The sequence below is a fragment of the Suricata suricatta genome, chromosome 2 (assembly GCF_006229205.1).
Source record: "Suricata suricatta isolate VVHF042 chromosome 2, meerkat_22Aug2017_6uvM2_HiC, whole genome shotgun sequence".
Classification (NCBI taxonomy): domain Eukaryota; kingdom Metazoa; phylum Chordata; class Mammalia; order Carnivora; family Herpestidae; genus Suricata; species Suricata suricatta.
The window spans coordinates 156,753,778-156,777,183 of record NC_043701.1 but is presented as its reverse complement, the minus strand read 5'-3'; the positions used below and the strand labels follow the sequence as shown (position 1 = coordinate 156,777,183).

The 23,406-nt window shown below is 51.0% G+C and overlaps 1 protein-coding gene across 2 annotated transcripts; it reads right to left on the bottom strand.

The window, feature by feature from the left end:
* Positions 1 to 1,356: 1,356 nt before the first annotated feature.
* On the bottom strand, positions 1,357 to 22,315 carry ZFYVE27 (zinc finger FYVE-type containing 27). Of its 2 annotated transcripts, XM_029932325.1 has the most exons (13): positions 22,166 to 22,315; positions 20,735 to 20,932; positions 16,229 to 16,299; positions 14,440 to 14,626; positions 11,895 to 11,990; positions 11,444 to 11,556; positions 10,569 to 10,708; positions 9,940 to 10,011; positions 8,378 to 8,398; positions 8,070 to 8,214; positions 4,314 to 4,360; positions 3,941 to 4,022; positions 1,357 to 2,972 (listed from the first exon to the last, which is right to left on the bottom strand). In XM_029932325.1, the coding sequence occupies exons 2-13, from the start codon at positions 20,929 to 20,931 to the stop codon at positions 2,908 to 2,910; spliced, it is 1,236 nt and encodes a 411-aa protein (XP_029788185.1). In that variant the 5' UTR covers position 20,932; positions 22,166 to 22,315; the 3' UTR covers positions 1,357 to 2,907. The 2 variants fall into 2 exon arrangements, with proteins under 2 accessions (XP_029788185.1, XP_029788186.1); XM_029932326.1 differs by lacking the exon at positions 8,378 to 8,398.
* Between the last annotated feature and the right edge of the window lie 1,091 nt (positions 22,316 to 23,406).

Here is a 23,406-nt window from a genome sequence, read left to right as displayed (position 1 = left end):
CTCATGGACCCCTCCCGGCAGCCCTAAAAGGCAGAGGTCACTATCATGGCCATTGTGCAAAGGAAAGCGGCACAGAAAGGCCTAGAGGCAATGCCCCTGGGGCAACTCACTCCAGCCTGGCTGGCACTGATGGGAGAGCAGGGCCACGTGTGGGGTTGGCCACAGTAGGGCCTGTTCCTTACTGCCACCAGACTGTCCCTGGCTAACACAGGCTGCTCCTGCTTTGAGGAAGGCCCTCTGGATCCATCCTCTAATGCCGGGGGGAACACGGATCTTCAAACGGATGTGGTGGCGCTCCCAGCAGGGCTGACCGGGATGATCTCTGACAGGCTTCCCCGTCAGCTACCACCCATGACACACACCATCCTTTAGCGCGTAGGCACAGCACCAGCTGTCTCTCCCCTGGGCCTGCACGATCACTGCTGTCCCCTTTAGTTCCAAGGCCCTATTTTCCACTCCTCCAACATCTTTCCTGTTCCTATGGACCACCAGGCTGCTGAAGCCACTCTGATGCTTTTTAAAGTGAACATGGTCTCCTGTACGAACTGCCGGGGCTTTCCCACACTAGGGGAAGTTCCAGAGTCAGGAAGAATCTCCTCTGGACCAGACCAAGGCCTCCGTGAGCTGCACAGGCAGGGGGCAGTGACAATGTGGCTGCAACCTAACCTCAACTCTGAGGCAGGGTCTCTCCTCCTCTGTTCACTGCCCCAGGCCTCCATCCGGAAGACCCAGCTCATACTCAGCTTTGGTCTGCAAAGTGCCAGGCCAAACCTTTCACTGCCACCACCTAACTTCCCTGGGCCTCAACGTCCTTACCTAGGAAATGGGGAGAACAGTGCCTACCTCATAGGGCCATCCTAAGGATAAAGAGAACAACGTGTGTAAAGCACTTACCACTGAGACTGGCACCCAGTAAACACCCCACAAACCCTGCTTTCAGAGAACTGCTAATCCGCCTCCATCTTACAGCCAATCCTCTTTCAGCTTGCCCCCAGCCTGAGGGCCGATCCTTTTCTGCTTTCTAAGAGGGATTAGCTGAAATCTTTCCATTCTAAACCCTGCATTGCTTAGTGCTGGCCAAGCCCTGGTCCTAACCCCAACCCCTCACAACTTGGTCACAAGACGGAGCCTCGAGTCAATCCGACACACATGTGCTGAGCCCCACCTGCACAAGGCACGGCTTTTCTGCGCGCCCCCCCCCCCCCCCCCCCCGGCAAACACCCAGACTTCAGCGTCCACACCCCTTCCAGCCCTGTCCTGCAGGCACAGCTCAAACCTGCAGACTCAGCCACTGCAGGGGGAGTCTGGCTCTCCAGCCTCAGGGGGAGGATTAGTGCAAGGACCAGGACAAAAACGTAAGAAGCTTGAGGCCTTTTTATTCACAATTCTCAATACACACAGAGATCCTTTCCGTTCCTCTCCCGTGTAAATGCAGCACAGGGTACTTCACTCCCACCTCTTCACAAAGGAGCCCGAGGAAGGGGTATACCAAGGCCCGCCTGGCTCCCCAGGGACTTGCACCTCCCTGGCCTGGAGCTGGCCCAACTTGCGGCCCTAGTTAGACTGGTTAGCCTGACGAGAAAGGTGGCCGTGGATGGTCTGTCTCCCCAGCCCACCTCCTCGGATCCCTGCTCAGCCTCCTATGGGTCTTGGGTCCCCGGCCGCCCAGGGCTCCGGGAAAGCATCCTAGAGCAGAAGCACTCACCCCTCTTCGTTCCATTCCTGGTGCCACCTGCTCCCAGGAACCATGCAATAAATAAATAAATACTTCAAAAAGGCAGGGCAGCTCCAGAGAAGGAAAAGGATGCCTGAGCCTGCTCAAGACTTAGGAAGAGACATTGATGCCCTAAGAGTCCAGAGTGAATGTAAAATTGTTGGAGAGGATGGAGACCTCAAGTGGCTTTAACTCATAAGTGAGACTGTCCTGGTGGGGAACAGTGCCAGAGTCTGGGACCTAGCCCAGAGAGATCCTACACTTCCCAGGCCCCTGAGGGTCAAGGGCTTCAGGACCTCTGCTCTGTTTGCCTGTCTCACACTCTAGGGGACAAAGGGCCAGGGAGGGAAATGCAGCTCTGGGCCAGAGGAGGGGTGCCCGAGGCTCTGAGCAGAAGAAACAAGAGTGATCTGAATGCCTGGCATCTACCCAGTGGAGCTGTCACCAGGGTAATATGTGGCCTGAGACTCTGCTAGCCAAAGTGTCTGCAAGATAGGGCTGAGGTCCCTGAGCTACTGGGGCTCCCTATGCTTTGTTCCACTTAATACTAAAGGACCCTGACAGACCCTCCTAGACACGTCCTCCTCTGAGAGAACATGGAAACTTCAACCCTGTTTCTAGAACGACTTTTGGTCTGGTTAGCCCTGGCCATACCCTCTGGTGCAAAACAAGGAGATGCTGGTGCCTGAAGGGACGTTCACATAGCAGAGTGGGGTCACAGCACGCCCAGGCCCTTCTGCAGGCTCTTGGCGGCTAAGGGCTTGGACCAGCAACCAGCAGAAGAACAATCTCTTGTCCCCATCCCTGATCTCTGTTCTACAACCGTCAGGTGTGGAGAGATGCCCTGATGCTCAGAGACCTACAGAAACCAGGCCTAGCTCGCTACCGCCCTCTACTTTACATTCCCTGCCCAGCTCTGAGTCCTCTATTGCAGTCCAGGGAGGAGGAGGGCAAACATGCCGGCCCTCCAGGGGCTCCTCTTCCCTCTGGGCTTTGAGGACCACCACTTACTAGCCATCCACAGGAGTGGGGAATAGCTCCAGAATCCGGCTGGAGACCGCGAGGATAGGAAGGGGAAGCCTACCGAGCATTCGGGCCACATTTGCCCAGCACACACCACATGCGGCTAGGGAGAGTGAGGCCAGCTGCTGGCCCCAGGGACCGACGCCCACTTTGGACCCCAGCGCCTCTTCTCACTTGCTCAAGGTCTGGTTACACGAGGCACACACAAACACAGTCTCTCTCTGGGCTTCGGGGGCTGAAAAGGAGGAAGAACTTGGTGAGACACTTCCTCACGCCCCTTGGTTACGGCCCCAACACTACAACCACCTCCCAAACCCCAAAACCCCACAGAGCTGCCCCCCACCCAGCCCACATCTTCACTAATCCGGCTCACTAGCCTGCCCTCAGACTTCTCTTTCCATGGGCAAAGGGGACTTTAGGAGTGACCATACCAGCAGCAGGTCTCTCCCAGGTGCTCTGCATTAGAAATTATTTTGGCACCAACAAAACCCCATTGAAAATATTTTTTAAACACAATACTAAAAGCTCATTTTCTAAAATTCTTTAACAGTGGCTATCTCTAGGTAGTAAGATTACAGGATTATCTTTTTCTTCCTTCTTCTTCTGTACGGTAATCTCCAAATCTTCTAGAATAACTATATGTTACTTATATGACCATAAAGAAAACAAAAAAAACACCTTGATTTATGTAACGTATCTCTGGCTGTATGCAAAACATGTTCTCAATTTTTTTAGAACATGCATATACATTTATCCTATGTGCACACTGATGTTCTCCCTGTTTACCTGTATCTTTTTTTGTTTACAATGAGTATGTACAGTTTCTACAGAAGGAAAAGAAATAATTTTTTTGTTGTTGTTAAGTGTTACCAAGGTAATGAGAAACAGAATAAAATGCTGACAGTGGTTTCCTCCGGGGAAGGCAGGAGCCTTGGTGGTGTTACTAATGCTCTATTACTTTAGTGAAGCAGGCATAGGTATTTAGTATTACTAAGCCTTATAATTCAGATATATTAAATACACCCCTTTGCACGCATCAAATATTTCAGTGTTTGGTGTTAAAGAACGGGAAATGTCTCTGTGGGCCAGACAGCACCCTGAATGCCTTTGGCTTCTCACTGAGCCTCCTGCCCCCGTCCCACACTGCAGCAGCCCTAGGAGGAAGTGGAAACCCGCCAAGCATGGGCCACCTGCCTCACTCACCTGTGGCCCCCATGGAGGACTTGGGCACCTTGAATGAGCAGCACCGGGAGCAGAAGCTGTTTCCACAGTTACTGCAGCTTCGCTGCAGAGAAGAGCCAAGGTCAGTATCAGATGCGTTCCCCACACCCAGAGCCCCCCTCCTTTTCACCAGGTGATCCCACCCAAGGAACTGGAGACTACCGTGGGACTACGGAGGTGCCCAGGTGGGGCAATATCCAACGGAAAGGCTGGGGAACGCATGGGCATGGGGGCAGGGGAGCCCTGCTTATTTGAGCCAACCTCGGATCCCAGGCCCAGTGTGGTCCAATGACTCCCTGCTACTCCCCTGCATCTCACTCCAAGTCCCTGCAAACACACCATCAAGGAGACTTACCCTCTTCTTCAGCACTGAGAAGGTGGCCGAGCAGCCCGTACAGTTCCCTGACAAACAGAGAGAGCAGCTCAGCCTTGACCCAGCCCAGGCCTCTTAACTCTCACCTGCCCCTGGCTCTTCTAAATGGGCCCACTCAGGACACCAGCCCAGACCCTGTGCTAGGAGCAGTGAGCTAGGAAGCAAAGTCCAGATCCGGAGACAGAAGGGGAGACTCCAACTGATGATCCCTGGGAATCCACAGCTCCAGACCATACACCGCTGCCAGTCCACGTGCCCTCCCAGGACTTCGAGACCCCCACCTGCAGGGCCAGCCAAAACCGAAGAACATCCAGCAGAATCTGCTCCCTGGAAATCACACCAAGCCGGGGAGGACCTGACAACAGGCATCCTTCACAGAAGGCAGCTCCAAAGAGCTCAAATAAAACCTGCCTGACATGACCCCTGCCTAGGGGTCTCCTTACAAATACTCCTTGCAAACACTCTGCCCATGGGAAAATTCAGAAATGCCTCCTAAAACCCAACTCCCGTTTCCGGCCATCTGAAGATTCCAGGAGAGGAGCTCAGAACCAGGCATCTTGCAGAAGTCATGCAGGGCAGAGGCACAGATCCTGTGTGCCGTGGGCAGGATGGAGCAAGACAGAGCGGCAGGAGACCCCACCTAAACCACTACACAGGATGACAGCTTCCGGCCACGGTGGCAGAGAAGCGACAGCAGCTTAGCAAATGCACAGGAGGCGGCGAGGGGGTGTAAGAAGAGATGAAAGACAGGGAGGGGGGAACCGAAAGTTCTTTCAGAGGTGGCTGCGCTCACCACCCACTCATGCTTCCAGGAAAATCAAGGACGGAAAAAGGGGACTGCAGCAAAGACACAGTCTGCCGAAGGGGGTGCATGCAAGTGAATGATGAGAACCAAAAGGTGGGAAACAAACTGAAACCTGAGGAGGAAAGGCCACACTGGGCCCTATGGCTTCTCCAAGCTCCAGCAACAAAAGTAAACCCTGAAGAGAACAACGAAGGTTCCAAAAGCTGTCCCCAGGAACCGGACTTCATTTGAGGCAGCTATCTCCATGCAGGCCAGGGACACTGAGGCAGGGGAGAAAGGCATGAGGGTGCTCCCAAAAGGGGCTACAGAGCCCAGCAGGAGGCTGAGTTGGGTTCTGGAAAAACTTGGAGGCAGATAATAAGGCTACTGGAGTGTCTACAACCTGGGGCCCAAAGTCTCCTGCGATCTGGACAGAGCAATCAGAAGCTTCAGGAAGCACTGCTGGGCCCCTCGAACCACCCACGTGGCCAGGCTCAGGACCCCAGGCCTCTTCTTCACGGCGAAGGCCCAAAGCGGTTGACTGCTACCTGTGGTCCCTTCCTCTGTCCTGCCAGATGCCCCTGAAGTCTTGCTGGAGGGCACTCACTCCCTGTGCTCAAGAAAAGGAAGGCCCTAGAGCAAGGAGAAACCCGGAGGCCAAGGCGTCTAAGATCAATGCCATTGCTGACAGTCCGCTCAGGGCCCAGAGGGAAAGGCACAGCAGGTGCTCCTGCCTTGGTGCCAAACAAGGACTTGGGCTACACTACGACTCTGTCCCCCACACTAAGAATGTGGGCAAAGCAACCCATCCCTGTTCCTCCTTAGCAAGGGGAGGAGGGGCACGGGCATGGGGCAGGGGACTGGAACCATGCAAAGACTGACACGCAGGTCATGTCCAGGATGGAGTGCCCAGGCCAAGCCACCCAGGGCTGCCCTGTGGTCCACCATGCAGCCAGGCACAAGCCTGGGCCAAGGCGGGGCTTCAGGTGCTGACACCAGCTCAATACAGGAGTATGGAGGAAGCACCCCTGCTCCCCCTCTAACATCTACCAGCTTTCCCTGCCCTCATTCTAGGCAAAGGGCCTGACTCACCATGTGATGATGCCATGGAAGCAGGGAGGAGCCTGGGACTACATGGGCCCCCCCAGCCCAGGGCTGCTCAGACAGAGGAGGGCCACAGAGAAGCTCCTGTGTCCCAGGCACTCCCATCATCCACTGGCATCCGGAACGGAGCAGCCCTGAAAGTGGCTCACCTCAAGCTGGCCTGCAGGAGTCCGACCCAGGAGCGGAGCTGCAACAAATGACCTCACAACAAAGAGCTTGAGAGTAGCTCATGGAAGAGACAGCGAGCAGTTTAAAAAAATGGAAATTAAGAGGGGAAAAAAAGAAGCATTCTCTTGCCCTTGCCCTTGCCATCTTCATGTTAACTTGAAAGGCCATCTTCACCCATCCTGGCAGGGATTATCTGAACTGAAAATATTGAAACGGGACAGACGTAAAACCAGAGGACTTCAGACACTCCAGCAAAGGGAGGAGGATGAGTTAGAAAAACACAAGGACACAGGAGCCAGAGCAGACGGTTTGGATTTGAGTCACAGCACGACCATCTACTGGCTGAGGACATGGGCCACATTCTTCTCACCTGAGGTTACTCACCTGCAAAGGAGAACCCCCAAGGCCCTTAAAATTCGATTCAAGTGAATCACATGCTAGAACAAGAGTACTAATTCTTGTGCAATGTCACTTAGGACTTCTGGACCCCAGCTGCTTCTATCACATCTCCCATCAGAACTAAAGGAGACCACGGACGTGCAAGTGCACAGAGCACAGTGGTCCAGAGAATCCGGTGATGGTCACAAATAAAAGGGAACTTGAAATGACCAGGGGACACTCACACAGCAGGGAGAAACAGCACGTCCAGGACCTCTAATCCCGAGAAACAGCTGCCCTGGGTGCTACAGGGGCAGCAAGGGAGGTCCCCAAATGCTCTGGGTCAAATTCCTCAAAACAAATCCCAGGAGCTTCTCCCGGGGTGCAGACCCTAGAACTCATTCCCACCAGAACACACATTGTAGCCACCCCACCCTCTTCCCTGTCAGCTGACACCAGGTACAAGTAAGGTTCCTCTCCCAGACCAGCAGAGCACCCAAGTCCCCCACCCTCCTCAACCAGAACTCTCCGTGGCTCATTAATCACTCTCCTGGTCTGAGTCAGGCTTCCCACCGAGCTAACAGTCAAGTCGACCCTTCTCCAAAGCTGCCATCCTTGACCCATGCCCACGTCCCAGTAAAATAAGGACTTGGCTGAGAAGGGATCTCAGGGTTCTATCAAGCGCAGAGGAAGATACTTTTTGCTTCAACTTGCTTCAGCCTGGATAGGAAAGACCCAGACAAGCTCCTAGGCGCCTGTGGAATGGACCAGGCCCTCTCATAGTGACAGCACCCTTATTAAAACACTTCCGCTGACCCAGCCAGCACTGTGCTGACACTTAACACGCATCACCTCATTAGAGATCTATAAGAGCCTTGTGAGAGAAGAACTATTATTACTGCCCTTACAGAAGGGGACACTGAGGCATGGAGAGGTTAAGTAATTTGCTCAAGGATACCCAGCAGAGCAGGGATTTATACCAGGCAGTTGGACTCTACATCCTATTCTCAACCATTCCGCCACCCTGCCTTCTGAGGCTCTGTCTCAGAGTTACCTCTCTCTCTACAGTCCTGGAGCCATGTTTCTTGAACTGAGTGCCTCAATTTCCCACAAGCTAATCCTCAATAAGGACAGAGGGACAAGAAGGAACCTACACTCGCTCCCTTGGCAGCCCTACTGTGTGTTTACTACCTTCCCGGGAGCCTGGGGACACAGCTTCACTCCTTGCTCTGGTCACAAGCCAGAACCCCCGATTCCCTCTGGCCCCATGGCCCCAGCGCCCCCATCCCTTGCCCTGGCCGTACCAAAGTTGTTGGTAGGGTAGCGCTTGCGGAGCCGCTCCGTGAGCCGTGACACCTTGCTGCGCAGCACCTCATTCTTGCTCAGGAAGCCATTGTCCTGCAGAACCAGCTCATCTTCTGCTGGGCACGGGGCACCCTCGTCATCCTCCTGTGGGAACAGCCCCCTCCAGTCCTGCCCGCCTGCGGCGGGGCTCCAGGACCCACGTGCAGAGGCCCCCAGCATGGCAGATCCCAGGAGGCATGGTGATGGCTGGCTCAGTTGCCCTCCCCCCTGGCCAACCCCTGCCCGGCTCACCGAGGCTCCTACTTACCAGCACCACCAAGTGGGTCTCCTGCCTCCCAAGGCGCGGGGGAGAAGGAGAGAAAAAGGAGAGAAAACAGAGAGATAGCAAGAAGGAGGAAGCTGCTGGGAGGACGCCCAGGCATAAGGAAACACAGAAACAGCTCTCTGAGTTCTGTCTGACTGTGTCCCTGAGGGTGACCATTCCCAGAGGCCCCCAGAAAAGGATCCCAGGGTTGGGAACAGCAGTGTATTACTGTTTTTCAAACCGGGTGAAATTAAGTGGATTACTATTCTAATAGAACAGAAACTTGCTTCATTTGAGCTTTACATATTTTACAGACATAAGCGTGAATTAGACTCAGATGTAAAATGTGTTCACTACCGTGGGTCACGAACAAAAAAGCCTGAAGGCCCTGGCTGTATATATTCACCACCACACAGTCTGTATGAACAATCATGTGTGAACGTCTTGGAGAATTCTTTAAGTAGCTGAAAATTTAAATGCTTACGTGGAGGGAGCTAAGAGAGAAGTGAGCTAAGGCAGATCACAGGCCCAGGGGCAACTCACAAAACCCCACTTCTTATACCTCGATTTCCCACTTACCGAGAGACACAGAAATGACTTTCTGCTGTACAGAAATACAATAGCACAGCTGTGACCATCAACGGTAACCACCATAAGGACTCAGTGACTGGGGACAAGGTGGGGTGGGGGCAGTGGTGGGGACTAGGTGACTTTTCTAAAGGGGACAGTCACTCCTCAGCTACACTGACCACTGCAGACTCAGGGCTACCAAAGCTTCTGAGAAACTCAAAATCCAGACTTTACATTAAAATCTCCCCATTTGTAAATTTTTAAGTCTTGCGTGCCAAATAAAACACTTCTGCGAACTTCCAGTTTGAACTACTATCTTAACATCAGGAAGACTCGAGGTGCCTGTGTGGCTCAGTCATTTGGGCGTCTGACTTTGGCTCAGGCTGTGATCTCATGGTTTGGGAGTTCAAGCACTACATCAGGCCTGACAGCTCAGAGCCTAAAGCCTGCTTTGGATTCTGTGTCTTCCTCTCTCTCTGCCCCTCACCCGCTCACACTCTGTCTGTCTCTCCCTCAAAAATAAAATAAAATATTAAAATAAATTCAAAATCAGGAAGACTCTTTCACCTAGTACTTGACATGGAACCACTCTCTCCAGCTTCCCCTCTCTGCTCCCAAGAAATATCTTTCTAATCTCATTCTGCATGAAAGCAGCCAGAGACCAGAGCAATGCCCTCCCCTAAATCTGCCTTCCGCACATCAAAGGCACCAAGCCCAGAGTCTCCAGTCCAGGTGGGAAGTGACCCACCCCCACTGCAGGGTGTTTCCCAGAGGCTTCCCTGCCCTGGGCACCCTGACAGATGACTAGGTCGGCTACAGTATGAGTGGAAGTTCACAGGTACCCTTTCACCCAGTGCATTCTAGCTCAGAACAAGTTCTGGCTGCTCATTTGGATAGAAGAGAATTGAAAAAACCTACACTTGGGACATGAAAAGTCAGACGGCTCCCAGACCACCTGCCTGATGGGCAGGGGGTGGTGGGGAAGGACCACCCACCTCAATTGCATCCTTAAACTCCTCATCGGGCTCAGCCTCCTCGGCCTCCTCCACACTGCCAGGCGTGAGGTCCTGGGAAGAGAGACAATGATAGAAGGAGCAGGATGGCAGCCCTGCCCGCTAAGGTAGAGGCCACCAACACCCCGGAGCTGGCATCCAGGTTCCCCGAAACATCCATCCCTGCCCCACAGGAAATGGCACACCTGCAAGGAAGAAGTCACGAGAAGGAGGGCCCTCTCTGGCCTCCAGGGACTGGGAGACGGGCCCAACACCACAGGTGGCCCTATGGTGGCCGCAGAGCAGTGACTGAGAACACAGGTTGTGGAACCACAGGGCCTGGGCTGAGTCCTGGCTGCACCAAACACAGGCAGCCACTCTGTGCCCCGGCCACCTCCTCTGCAGAAAAGGGTCCTCTCATTCCCAGAAACAACCTACACCTCAAAGGGTTAACACCTACAGCAGAGTAAGCATTCAACAAAGCACCCGATAGCTACTACTCTTACAATTATTCTCGTTAAACACTCCAGAGGAGACGAGGCCAGGAGCCATGTGGTATAAATAAGCTGGGAACACGCAGGCCCCACAACCTGCCCAAGGCAGGCTCTGTGCTGCCGCTGGGGGGCGCTCACCTCTGTGGGCGTGGGCGCAGGCGTGCAGTCCAGCAGGGCACCCTGTCCCCCGGCATCCGACAGCGGTGGGCTCTCAAAGACACTGTCCTCCTGCTTGGGGTTCATCCGCCGCTGCAGACATGCCCTGTACTCAGACACCACTACTCAGGGCAAGAACAGGGCAGGAGGCAGAAACAGGATGCAATGAGCAGTGCTCTGGGGCTACCCTTCTGCACGTGGCTGGCCTATTCCACCAGCAGCCCACTGTCCACTGCAAGAAAGCCCCCCTCCTAACTCTGAACGGGTCACCTGACCTAAGCTTCGTAAACAAAACAGAGCTCCTACCACCATCCCCTGCGACTGCTATACAGAGATTGTGTAGTAAGTGCTCCGTGAATTCCAGCTTGTCATTCATTATCCAACCACGGGGAGGAGGACAAACACAGCGATCACCCAAACACATGTACCGGCCCAGGCTTCTGTGGCTCAGGGCCTCCCCACACCGCCTCACTGCTTCAGAAGACAGCAGAGAAGACCTCTGGGATCACGGAGTAGCGGAGGCGGATGGCAGCACTGGGCAAACATCCTTCCCTCGCCTCCCAGAAGCCACCACATCATGGAAGCAGGGATTCCCCTGCTGTGGGAAGGGAGAGGGACCCCTACAGCAGCAGCCTCACCTGTTTCCCTGTATCCCACCTGACATCTGAGAGATGCAGTCCGGGAGCCCTCCGAGAAACTACCCTGGTGTGGTGCTGCCCCCTTGTGGACGCCACAGCAAACAGATGATTAGCTATGGGGCGGGAAGGGGGGGGCGGGAAGTGGGGGGGGGGGCGGGGGAGGGGCTAACTAGCCCTCAGAGCCTGGACCCCATCTCTGCCGAGCTGTCCAGGGCTTACCTCGGAAGAACTCCACGTTCCCCAGGAAGAGCGTGCTGTTTAAGAGGGCAAGGACCCAGCACAGGGGCAGCAGATATAGCATGCAAACTGTGCCCAGAAGAGCCCCATAGAACCTGCACGGACAGGAACCACAGGATCAGAAATTCTTAAGATCAGAAGGAAACCAACTTGGTGCACACCCACATGGCAATCAGCACACTCAATAATAAACCAATGAGATGTGCTAATCAAACAAGGGGGTGAGACATCACAAGAGGGTTCTGATTCTACTACTATGATTATCCCCTCCTCCCCAAAAGTGTCTAAACAAAAGCAGGACATTCCAGCCCACAGGTTTATGTGCAGGCTGATGCACAAGAGCCTCAGCCGCCCTCTTCCCCTGAGCCACGGGGGCAGGGGCTCCATGGGCAAAGCCCAGCAGAGCGGCAGTGGGGGGACGAGGGCCACTCACTGTGAGGACGCGGCAGGATTCTCCCAGTGCAGCACGCGGTAGGCAGCTTCGCAGGCGCGGCACAGGCGGCTCAGGAAGGCCTCGAGCTGGATCAGGCTGCGGGGGCAGGAGGTTCCTGTGAGCCCTGCCCGCGGGCCTGCAAGGGGAGCTCAGGCCACAGAACCCTGGACTTCACAGAGTCAGCTAGCTGGGGACAGCTGGTCTCCAAACCCATGAGAAGGGCCAGAGAGCTCAGGAGAAACTGCATACATTTCAGTCCCCTTTTCAGGACCCTACTGAGGCACGACAGGACAGAGGTTCCTGCCTGGGTCTCTTCCAGGCTGTGGATGTGGGACTGCTTAGTGCCCAGGGCTGAAGTACCCACCTCACAAAACGCTGCAGCCACAGGATAAATGGCAGGATAGAGATCCGTGTGTCTCCACCTGGGCTGTGACTTTTTTTTTTTTTTTAATGGATGCACCTCTAGAAGCAATGAACGCATGCTACACCCAGATCTTGGTTTCTGAAGGGCTCTGGGGAGAAATGGCTGATTCTAGAGAGGGGGCAGCACAAGTGTAAGATGAATCTGAGTATCATACGTACTCAAAAATAATGGGGACATATTGAAGGACACAGGAGCCAGTTCAAAAGAGCTCCTACTGCCAAGCCTAGGACACTCTGAGATCAAAATAATGACAATATGGACTACAACCCATTAAATAAAGTTAAGAATCTTGAGTTCATATTGATTAAAGAAGAGCTCTTACAACTGAATGCCAGCTAACAATGACGATCAGAAAATCGCCTTTGCAACTGCCATGGCAATAAACTGATAAAGGCAAGACCCAGCAATAGTCATCTGATAGGAGAGAAACCTTAACCAAATGATCAAAGTTAGTATCTCCCACAACAAGACAGACTGACATCAGGTACCTCCTGATAGGATACACTGACAACACACACACATCGCCTGTGCTATTCCTGCCAAAAATGTGTTAACTGTAATCTAATCACAAACCCCAATTAAGGGATATTCTACAAAATAATAACCTTGTTATATTTAAAAAGTGTCAGGGTTCCTGGGTGGCTCAGTCAGTTAAGCATCCAACTTCAGCTCAGGTTGTGATCTCACGGTTTGTGAGTTCGAGCCCCACATGGAGCTCTGTGCTGACAGCTCAGAGCCTGGAGCCTGCTTGGGATTCTGTCTCCCTCTCTCTCTGACCCTCCCCAACTCAAGCTCTGTCTCTCAAAAATAGACATTAAAAATTTTTTTCTTTTTTTTTAATTTAAAAATGTCAAGGTCATAGGGCACCTGGGTGGCTCAGTTAAGTGTCCAACTCTTGATTTCAGCTCAGGTCATGATCTCACAGTTCGTGAGTTCAAGCCCCATGTTGGGCTCTGCACGAACAGTGTGGAGCCTGCTTGTGATTCTCTCTGCCTCTCCTCTGCCCTCTCTCTCTCTCTCTCTCAAAAATAAATAAACTTAAAAAAATGTCAAGGTCATGAGAAACAAAGACTAAGGAACTTCTCCAGGTTACAGGAGACTAAGAACACATAAAAACTAAATGTAACATATGACTCAGGACTGGATCCTGGATCAGGGGGAATTTATATAAAATACTTTATTTACATAACTGGTGAGATCTGATTATGAACTGTACATTAGATAACTGCACTAATGCTAATGTTGGCCATACAAATTTTCCTGATTTTGTTATGGATATCTAAGAGAATGTCTTTGTTCCTAGGAAAAATGTCTTTGGGGTAAACAGACATGATGTTTGCAACTTACTTTCAAATGGTTCAGGAAGAAAAAAATAATGTGCAAGAATATAGCAGTAGATGAAGACAATGTCACAAAATGTTAATAATTGTTTTATCTGGGTAAAGAGCATACGGGAGTTCTTCGTATTCTTGCAACTCCCATTTAAGTTTAAAGTCATTTCAAAATAAAAAGGTTTAAAAACACACACACACACACACACACACACACACAGATACCCAGACCCACTCCAGATAACTGACTCAGACTGGGGCCAGGCCCAGGCCTCGGCCTGTTTGCACCTTTTGTCTGCAGTTTTGCATATACTATGGTTAATGTTAGTCACCAGTCTTAAGGTGCTTCTTCAGAGGTGCCAGCTCTGTCACATTTAGGAAGCCTCTCAACAGCACAGTGATGGTGACTAGTATGACACTTCCTGGGGACCAGACACTCATTTACTCTTCACAACCACCTAAGAGGAAAGTCTACTACTGTCCCACTTAACAGATGAACAACCAGAGGCACAGGGAGGCTGAGCAGCTTGCCCAAAGTCACACAGCAAGCAAACAGAAGAGCCGGCATTTGAACCCTGGACCACGTGTGCGTGTGCTTAGTCAAGACCCTACATTGGGGTCTCTAGTGGAAAGAACACAAACTATTGTGCAATCAGCTAGATCTGGATTCCTGCCCCAGCCCAGTCACCTTTTAGCTGTGTATGCCTCTCTCCTCAACCGTTAAGTGGAAGATGATCATCGTAGCTGCCCCCGGAACTGTTAGGAAGATGAAAGCCCCTTCCATACTCACAAGCTCTTCACCTCAGCCACAGCCTCGGGTCGAGACAGGCGAACTCTCTGGAGGTCCTCCTGCCTCACGCTGTGATACTTCCTCCGCATCAGCTCCGACTCGGGCAGCCGCGCCCGGCAGACCTCCTGGAGATAGCCCAGAAGGGCGGGTACTGAAATCATCAGGGCGCCCACCGAGTACCAAGCACCTATGGGATCGACAGAACTGCAGGTGAACGAGTAGCAAGGACCAGCAGCCTCTGCCCACCCGATGCCCACTGCTGGCTCCCTCCCGTCCTCCAGGGCTCTGTCCAGAGGCCTTCTCTGATCACCTCGGGTAAGACAGTGTCTCCCCTGCTCCCTCTCCAGCCCTTTAGCTCAGCTTTATTCTTCCTCACAGAATTCCTATCCCCTTCCAATAGGACTCCTATCAGCACACAGCTGATGACACGCATAGCTGTTGTGTCCTCCAGCACACAGGCTCTTGAGGGCTGGGACTTCATCTGCTTGGTCACTACTATAGCCCCAGACCCTTTTTTTTTTAATATTAAAAAACTCATGGTAGCACACAATAGGTGGCTCATGCCTGGAGTCTGGCCACTGGAGGACCCCATGACTGACATTCTGACCCCTGGGCCACTGGGGCAGATTGAAGCTTTTCTTTTTGCTTTTGGAATACCACAGACCAGACCGCTGTGGACGGAGAAATGGGGACACTGAGAGAAAACCCAAAGAGGGACCCTCGTCCATGCAGTAGGGTACCCCCAACGCAAGCTAACAGAGTAAATGCTCGTTAAATATCTGTCATATGACATACTTTGGAAATATAATCAGAAAAATCCTAACAGCCTGAGAAGAATATCTGAGTTTAGATCAGGCAAAAAGTCCTACGAAGAAACAGGAAACGAGGTCTTCTGTGAACTGGGTTTATTATCAACCCACTGAATCCAGATCTCCACAGGAAACAAAGGAGACACTTGAGAAATGCAAGTTCGATAGAAGAATGAAAATGTGAATAAAGGTCGCAGCTCCTCAGAACATTCTGTCCTTGGCCTTTCGCACATCCCCACCCCCACCCCCAAGGGGTCCAGCTTTTCCTGCAGCCATCTGCCAGTTCCGAACAGGAAAAGGGCTGGGTCCTGGTACACCTTGTCACAAAAGGTCCCCAGGAGACACCACTACCCAAGACCTTTAGTACCACCCATCTGTCCACCCGTCTCCCTCAAAGGCTTCACCCCCACAGACCCCTCCTTGCTGCTGACTTCCCAGCAGCCCCTTCCAGGCTCACTTGCTGAGCCAGAGAAAATCAAGAGATATGGCAAAATTCTCTACAAAAATCTATTCACCTTCCTGGTACCCTGACCCCATGTTCGTGCCCCCGGTGACCCCAGAATCAGGTTGAAAATAAAAAAGGAAAAAGGTTAACCCACCAGCATTCAGTCAGGAAGAAAACAACAACAACAATAATAATAATAGCTGTAATACACTGGCTGCTTTCTCTGTGTCAGACACTGCTAAATGTTATACATAGACTCTCATTCCGCAGGACTACTCTCTGAGGAAAGTACTATTATTATCCTCCTTTTAGAGATGAGGAAAATTAGGCCTTAACCAACAGGTTAAAGAACTTGCCAAAAGTCATCCAAACCGCCCAGCCAGGATTCTAGCCCAGAGTGTCTCTCCAGAGCCAGGTTTCTGACATCACGCAGACATGGAAAGAGGCCACCTCCATGGCAAGACAGGTGGCCACTTCTTGGGATTCTCTCCCACATTCGTTCACAAACCCCCCGGCCCCTGGAGGCAGTTCTTACCCTCATTCAAAGTGAGGAACAAGACGTTGAGGCCCAGGCAGGTCAGCAAGGAGCACAAAGGGGTCTGCCACCTGCAACACAAGAAAGTCTGGGTCACCGGAGATTGCCCCTCCTCCAGCTGGAAGGGGAGGCGGCTAGCAGAGCGGGTCATCAAAGCCAGGGGCTCGGGGAGGGGCCTAGCGCTCAAAACATCAAGGAGGAGTGAAAAGCGGGCCCCTCGTGTGGACAGGCAACCAGGGGAGGCGTTAGGGTCACACATTAGGCCCTGAGAGGAGAAACAGTATCCTCTCAGAACTAGAATACCTACAGAACTTTCTCTCAGAAGACGAATTTATAAAACATCTGTTGAGAAACCCAGTTAATACTGTTTAACCTGTGTTTTGTAAGGTTCTGGTCTCTTTAAGAGGTAACAATGACAAACTTCCTTCTTTAAATTTTTCTCTTATGAAAATATATGAGCCATATATTCACTGTGCAAAACTCATCTAATACAGAAATCAAGAAAACAAAATATGAAAGATTTCTGTGACCCCATTTGTTTTTCTTCTTCCTTAAATTTTGTGAATTTATTTTAATACATATTAATTCAAAAGGAGAAAAAATAGGGATGCCTGGGTGGCTCAGTTGGTTAAGGGTCCAACTCTTGATTTCAACCCAAGTCATCATCTCATGGTCATGAGACCAGGCGCTGGGTTGGGCTCCACAATGGGCCTGGAGCCTGCTTAAGAGTCTCTCTCTCTCTCTGCCCCTCTCCGGCTCACACAAGAGTGGATGCTCACCCTCTCTCAAAAAATAAAAATAAATAAGGGCATCTGGGTGGCTTAGTCTGTTAAGTGTGCGACTCTTGGTTTCAGCTCAGGTCATGATCTCAGGGTCATGATCAAGTGCTGGGTCAGGCTCCATGCTGGGCACGGCACCTGCTTAAGATTTTCTCTCTCCCTCTGCACCTCCCCCACTCGAGTGAGATCGCTTGTTCTCCCTCTCTCACGAAACAAAAATAAAAAATAAATAAATAAGAAGAAAAACTAATATTTGTTTTAATAAATCAAAACTGAAGTTGTAACCAGCATGTAGCATCTTTTCAGCAGACACGCCCCACATGACCTGGAAGAGCCGGAAGTACACACAGACCCGCCACCACCACCACCACACAGCGGCACAGAAGCCCCCAAAGAGGAAAGCAAGAAGACCAGAGGCTCAAGGTGACAAATACAAGAAAATGTTGCTGACTTCATCCCTCATAAAGGACGTTATATGGGGAAAAAGGAGCAGAGAGGTCGCAGTGAAGCCCAACACCCACATTCAGAAGAGCAGTGAGGCATTTATCAGGTCAGCCGTCAGAGGAAGAGTCAAAGAGAAAAATAAACAGGTAAGGTGCTGGCAAGCAACACAGAACTTCCATGTATTTTCCTCTGCTGTGATTGAGGTGTTTTGGTTGCTAGATGAGATTCATTAATTTATGTGCTGTTTTTACCATGAGTAAGGGAATAAAGTGACCTCTCTCTGCCCTTCTCTGAAAATTCAGTACACTCCCACTCTACCATCCTAATTAGGCCTCAGAACCATCTAGCGGCAGGTATCAGCGTCAAAGCAAATTAAAAATCAGATCTAAGGCCGATCTCATTTCAGAAATATAAACATCATACAGCCACTCAAGTCACTTTCATTGTAAAGCCTCTCCCAGTCTATCTCCTATCTTCACTGACACTTTGGTCATGGAGACCCACCCAGTAGAACAGCTGATCCCAGGACAGTGGAGTCTTTAAAAAATCTAATGCAGCTCTAGGCTTCAGACCTAACAGACAAAGCACAAGATTAGGTCCCTCTTGAATGTCAAATCCTCTTTACTAAGAAAAGAACAATCAAAGGCACAAATTAATCTGACAGCCACTTTCACAGACCAGTGCTCTGTCTCCCTGAGGCACAGAAGACAAGCTCCTGGGGGCTTTTTGGACCAAATGCTGCTCCCCCTCCACCCAGCTTTAATCAATCCCATCACATGCTCAGATTTTTAATTTCATAAAATGAAAAAACCGGAACACACAGTGCCCAAGAGCACTAAGAGGCCGGTGGTGGTAAAGGAGAAGGGCAGGATATATTTAACTTTTGTACTTTGCCACAAAAGGTAAGACACATCCACATCCACACGCGGGTCTGCTCGTGTGTACGGAAAATGCCAGGGCTCGCCCCCCGCCCTGAGGAAGATTAAAATTCATTTCAGCTGGACAATCATGGTGGGATTATAAAACAAGCCCCTCATACTGTTCTCCCCTATCTCTCTGCCAAGAGTCCAGTGATCTACTGGAGAATGCTGCTCTGGAACAAACTAGCTCTCTGGGAATAATGCCATGACTTAAGGGGGCCCTGGGCTGAACAAGAACAATTAGGGTTCTTGTTCAGACAGCTAAAAACAAACCTGCCAGGGTGCCTGGGTGGCTCAGTCGGTTAAATATCTAACACTTGATTCCGACATAGGTCATGATTCTAGGGTTGTGAGATCAAGCCCCACATTGGGAGCATGGAGCCTGCTTGGGATTCTCTCTCCCTCTCCCTCTGCTCCTCTCCCCCCAATAAGCAGATTCTCCCGCTCTCTCTCTCTAAAACTGAAAAAAAAAAAAAAATTCCTCCCCCACTGTTTCCAGAGTAAGGTAAGAATGAATACTCAATAGCACTCTTAGAGGTTAATCCAACTGCACTCACCCTGCCTCCTACCTGTCTCTCAGGCATCTCAGAGGGTTGGAGATCTTTATGAGAACCCGATGAAAATTAGAAGCTTCTCCCTTAGAAATACACATGTGTGCACATACAAAGATATACATGTAGTTTCAAGAGATTCAGTCACCCCCTCTAAAGTCCCACTCACAGGCTCAGGTTATGAATGTCTGCTGTGTAGAACAACCAGATTTTATGTGGCTCCCAATATTAGCAACACATGATCTTTGGGGTTTCACTTGAATCTGATCCAGACCTTTTTTTTTATGTTTTATTTCTTTTTGAGAGCAAGAGAGACAGAGCACAAGCAGGGAGGGGAGCAGAGAGAAAGAGGGAGACACAGAATCCAAAGCAGGCTCCAGGCTCCAAGCTGTCGGCACAGAACCTGACGCGGAGCTCGAACTCAAACCGCGAGATCATGACCTGAGCCGAAGTCAGAGGCCTAACCGAATGAGCCACCCAGATGCCCGATCCAGCCTTTCAATCTAACTTCCATTCTGCACCAGGGGACAGCAACCAGACAAATCTAAGTAAGAAATCCTCTAGGACAGTCAGCTCAATCTCCAGCAAGTCAGTATCATGAAAAAGAAACCATTTTAGATTGAAAAAGACTTAAGGGACATAATAACCACATGGAATACACAGTCCTGGATTGGAATCTGATTTGGCCAAGACTGACATTCCTGCGACAACTGAGGAAATATGAACATGAACTGAATATAAAATCATATCAGGGAATTGTTGTTAACTTTGTTAGGTATGATGTTGCTTTTTCTTATTAAAAAAAAAAGTGTCCAGGGGCGCGTAGGTAGCTCAGTGGGTTGAGCTTCTGACTTAAGTTCAGGTCAGGACTTCACGGTTCATGATTTCGAGCCCCACGTGAGGCACCGTGCTGACAGCTCAGAGCCTAGAGCCTGCTTCGGATTCTGTGTCTCCTTCTCCCTCTGCCCCTTCCCCATTCGCACTCTGTCTCTCTCTCTCTCAAAAATAAATAAACATTAAAAAAAATTTATTTTTAATGCTCAGGGGGCACCTGGGTGGCTCAGTCAGTTGAGCATCTGACATGGGTTCAGGTTTGCGGGCTGGAGCCCGCCCTGTCAGGCTCACTGCTGTCTGCACTCCTGATCCCGGCTCCCTCTCTCTCTCTGCCCCTCCCCCACTTGCACTCTTACTCTCAAAAATAAAATATTTTTTAAATGTCCTTATTATTTGGAAATAAATTGACATATTTATAGAGTGGAATAGTACATGTCAATAATTTAAATTCTTTAAGATAAAAAAGTGAGCTGAAAAGGGAAAAAAGAAAATTGTAGAAAAGAAAATCAAAACAAAATAAGAACAATTTTGAGATCCATAATCCCAAAAGATGAGTGAAAAAAAAAGATGAGTAAAAAACTCTACCTGCTTATTCACAGGCATTTGTATTTAACTTCTGTTCAAAATTATATCCTAATTTTAATGTTAATTATGCTGATACTGAGAAAGAAGAAAAAGAAGAACCTGCTTTAAAGATTGAGAAGGCCCAATGTTCAAGGCTACTTAGCGGTCCTGAGGTAGGACCTTACTGAACCACAGAGAAGAAACGCTGGTCAAAGGCCATGTGGTTGCCAGGGCCTGCCTCTCCAGGGGTGGGGCTGGAAGAAGCCCAGGGAACCAATGCGCCTCCCGGAACTGCTCCTCCCTCCTCCGCAGGGCAGAAAGGACAGCCCGGCCACTGCCTAAGTGGCCAGCACAACTACAGAACAGGAAAGCAGCAGGCCCAGAAGGTCAGGGCAAGTCTACAAAGTCTACTACCTGAGCAAGTACCGGATGCCGTCACCTGCATCCTTCAGGGGTTCGAGGTAGATCTCCAGCCTCTTGTAGAACAGAACCAGGTTGAAAAGATCAAACGCAGGGGACTTGGTAGGAGCAGGTGGAGACTCCAGGGGAGCCTCAGGCATCAGGCTGGGGCTTGCCTCCGGCCCACTCCCCTCACGCTCTGACGTCTGCATCCTGTAACCACAGTAATTCCTGACATTTGCATTGTACTTTCCAATCCCAACACACATCTACCGGCACTATGTCATGTGGTGCCTGTAATGAACCTGTAAGGTAGGAAGAGTTACAGAGGGAATATCTGTTTCAGAGAGGAAACACCGTTCAGCAGGGTGAACCGAATTACCCAGATATAAAACCCTGCTCCTCTGACTCTCCGTCTAAGGTCTTTTCCCCACAGATCCATCAAGACTATAAACCATAACGACCAAGCACACATGGCTGCTGGGAAGAGGCCGTCTGTTGTCTAAAAAGAAATGATGACCTGGAATATTTTTCACCCACCTTTACCTGGTTAATTCCTACTCAGCCTTCAGGTATCGGTTGAAACATTTGCAACACCCTCAGTCTGGAATGGGAGACCATCCCCAAAGATCCTCAAGGATCATGAACTTGCCCTAACAGTATTTATCACACCAAAGTAGAACTCCCTGCTTTCTTGCCGGTCTACACTTCAAACTTTAGTAGAAGTTCCACCAAGTCACAAACTATGTCTTCCATTTACCACTACTTCTGCACATAGTGGACGGTTAACACTCGGTGAATGAGTGAATGAACTGTCCATCCTCCAGGATTCCCGTGCTTTCTCCTGCCCCGTCACATCTTCTAACACTTTCTTCTTCCTTCTGTTCCCAACGACTTCCTGTACCATTCCTGCCCATTACCCTTCCTTTTTCCCTGAACCCCACGGGAAAGTCACCTCTTCCCATAAGGCCCCGTTCCCATCTCCCCTCTCCGATGGGGAGACCCGCAGGAACCCTCACCCTCGTTCCTAATTTCAAAGTCCTACCCCAAATGATAAGCAGAAGAGAGGTCGAAACTCCGGGGCACAGCAACATAAGCCAGTCAGTCCCACGCTGGGGACTGCGACCTGATGGGGTGGGGACGTGACAAAGGGGGCGGGACACTGGGAGCCCGAAATACCTGCTGAAGGAGCTCGGGAAAAGGACCCAGGGTGAACGCGGTAAGAGCGTAGGAGCGGGGCCTGGGGGATGCCGATCATCGCCGGCAGAGGCCCGAACTACCACCTCTGCAGCCCAAGGAACTTGACGGGGCCTTTCGGCCCAAAGCAGGGAAGGCCACGCCCAAAGTCGCTGGGCCAGCAGGTGGCGGCCCCTGCGGCGTCCAGGAGCCCAACTCTGGGCCGAGGGCTGAGACAGGGGGCTGGGGAGGGGGTGGCACCTCACCTACCCGGTCGCTGGGTTAGCAGAGGAGGGGCAGGGACGGCCAGGGAGCACTGGAAGGGCCACTCAGGCCCGCCCCACCCCGACGACAAGCCTCTTCCTAGAGCTTCAGAAGTCGCAAATCCGAAAGCCTCCTCCACCTCCTCCGCCGCCGCCGCTTCCGGGACACGAATGGCTCAACGGCGGCGTGCCCGTGACGTCATCGCGCCCGCCCCGCCTCCGGCCCCTGCTGCGGCGTTTAGCCCCGCCTACTCTAGCCCAGGTGAGCGCCCTCGTCGGCACTGCGCCTGCGCGCCTTTCCTCCTTCAGCGTCGCGCAGACTCCGCTGGGTCCCTGAGTGATGGGGATTCGCAAAATACTGCAGATCAGTGGGAGCACATGCCTCTGGGCCATGCATATCGCCATTTTGGTACAAATCCAACCCACTCTATAAGCAGGAGTCAAATGTCCCCTTCCTTGATTGCCCCAGCTGGAAGCTATCATTTTCCCTTCCAAACAGCTAGAATGTAGACAGATCTGAAATCCCCAACCGGACCAAGCTATATTCAGAAATCCCCCCTTCTAAGAGGAGTGAGTCTAGCTTTGTGTCTAGACCAGGCTTATCTGCTGGACTCTGCCTCTGCTCCTTTAGGATAAATCCAGGGGAAGTATAGAAAGATACTTTGTTTTCTTTAATATCTTAACTACCTGAAATCTCACCACCCAGTGAGTGGGCCTGGATCACTGGTCTGACACTGGCTGTGGCTAGTAGTATTACTGGTTCTCCTGGCAGCTCTGCAATTGAGAGATATTATTCAAGAACTAGACATTATTTGAGGGGGAGCCCTGGAGGATACAAGAAGTCTCTAAAGGCCAGAAAGGGACAACAGCCATGGCCAGTATCGATGAACAAAGACTTCCCTGGTCATTAGAGACTGGTCAGCTGGACTCTGCTTTGGGAATCTACCTCTGAATTTTGTATAATGAAGTTCTCCCAGATCTTTCCCTTCTCCAGCATTCTGAGTCTCCTTTCTTTGCTCCAAATCCTAGTGCCACTAATAAATGAAAGAGACTTAAGGAGAACATAATAGGAAAAGAAGATAAGTAATATCTTGACATTTTCCCGACATTAGTTTTTGTATCTCTAAGCGACGTTGTGTATGACCCACATGATTGACTCATAAGCCTCACTGTGGCCCTTGGAGAAATACTAGTGGGAAATGCTGGGTAGAACAAGCTGGAAAAAAGGAGTGGAAAGAGCAGAGAACG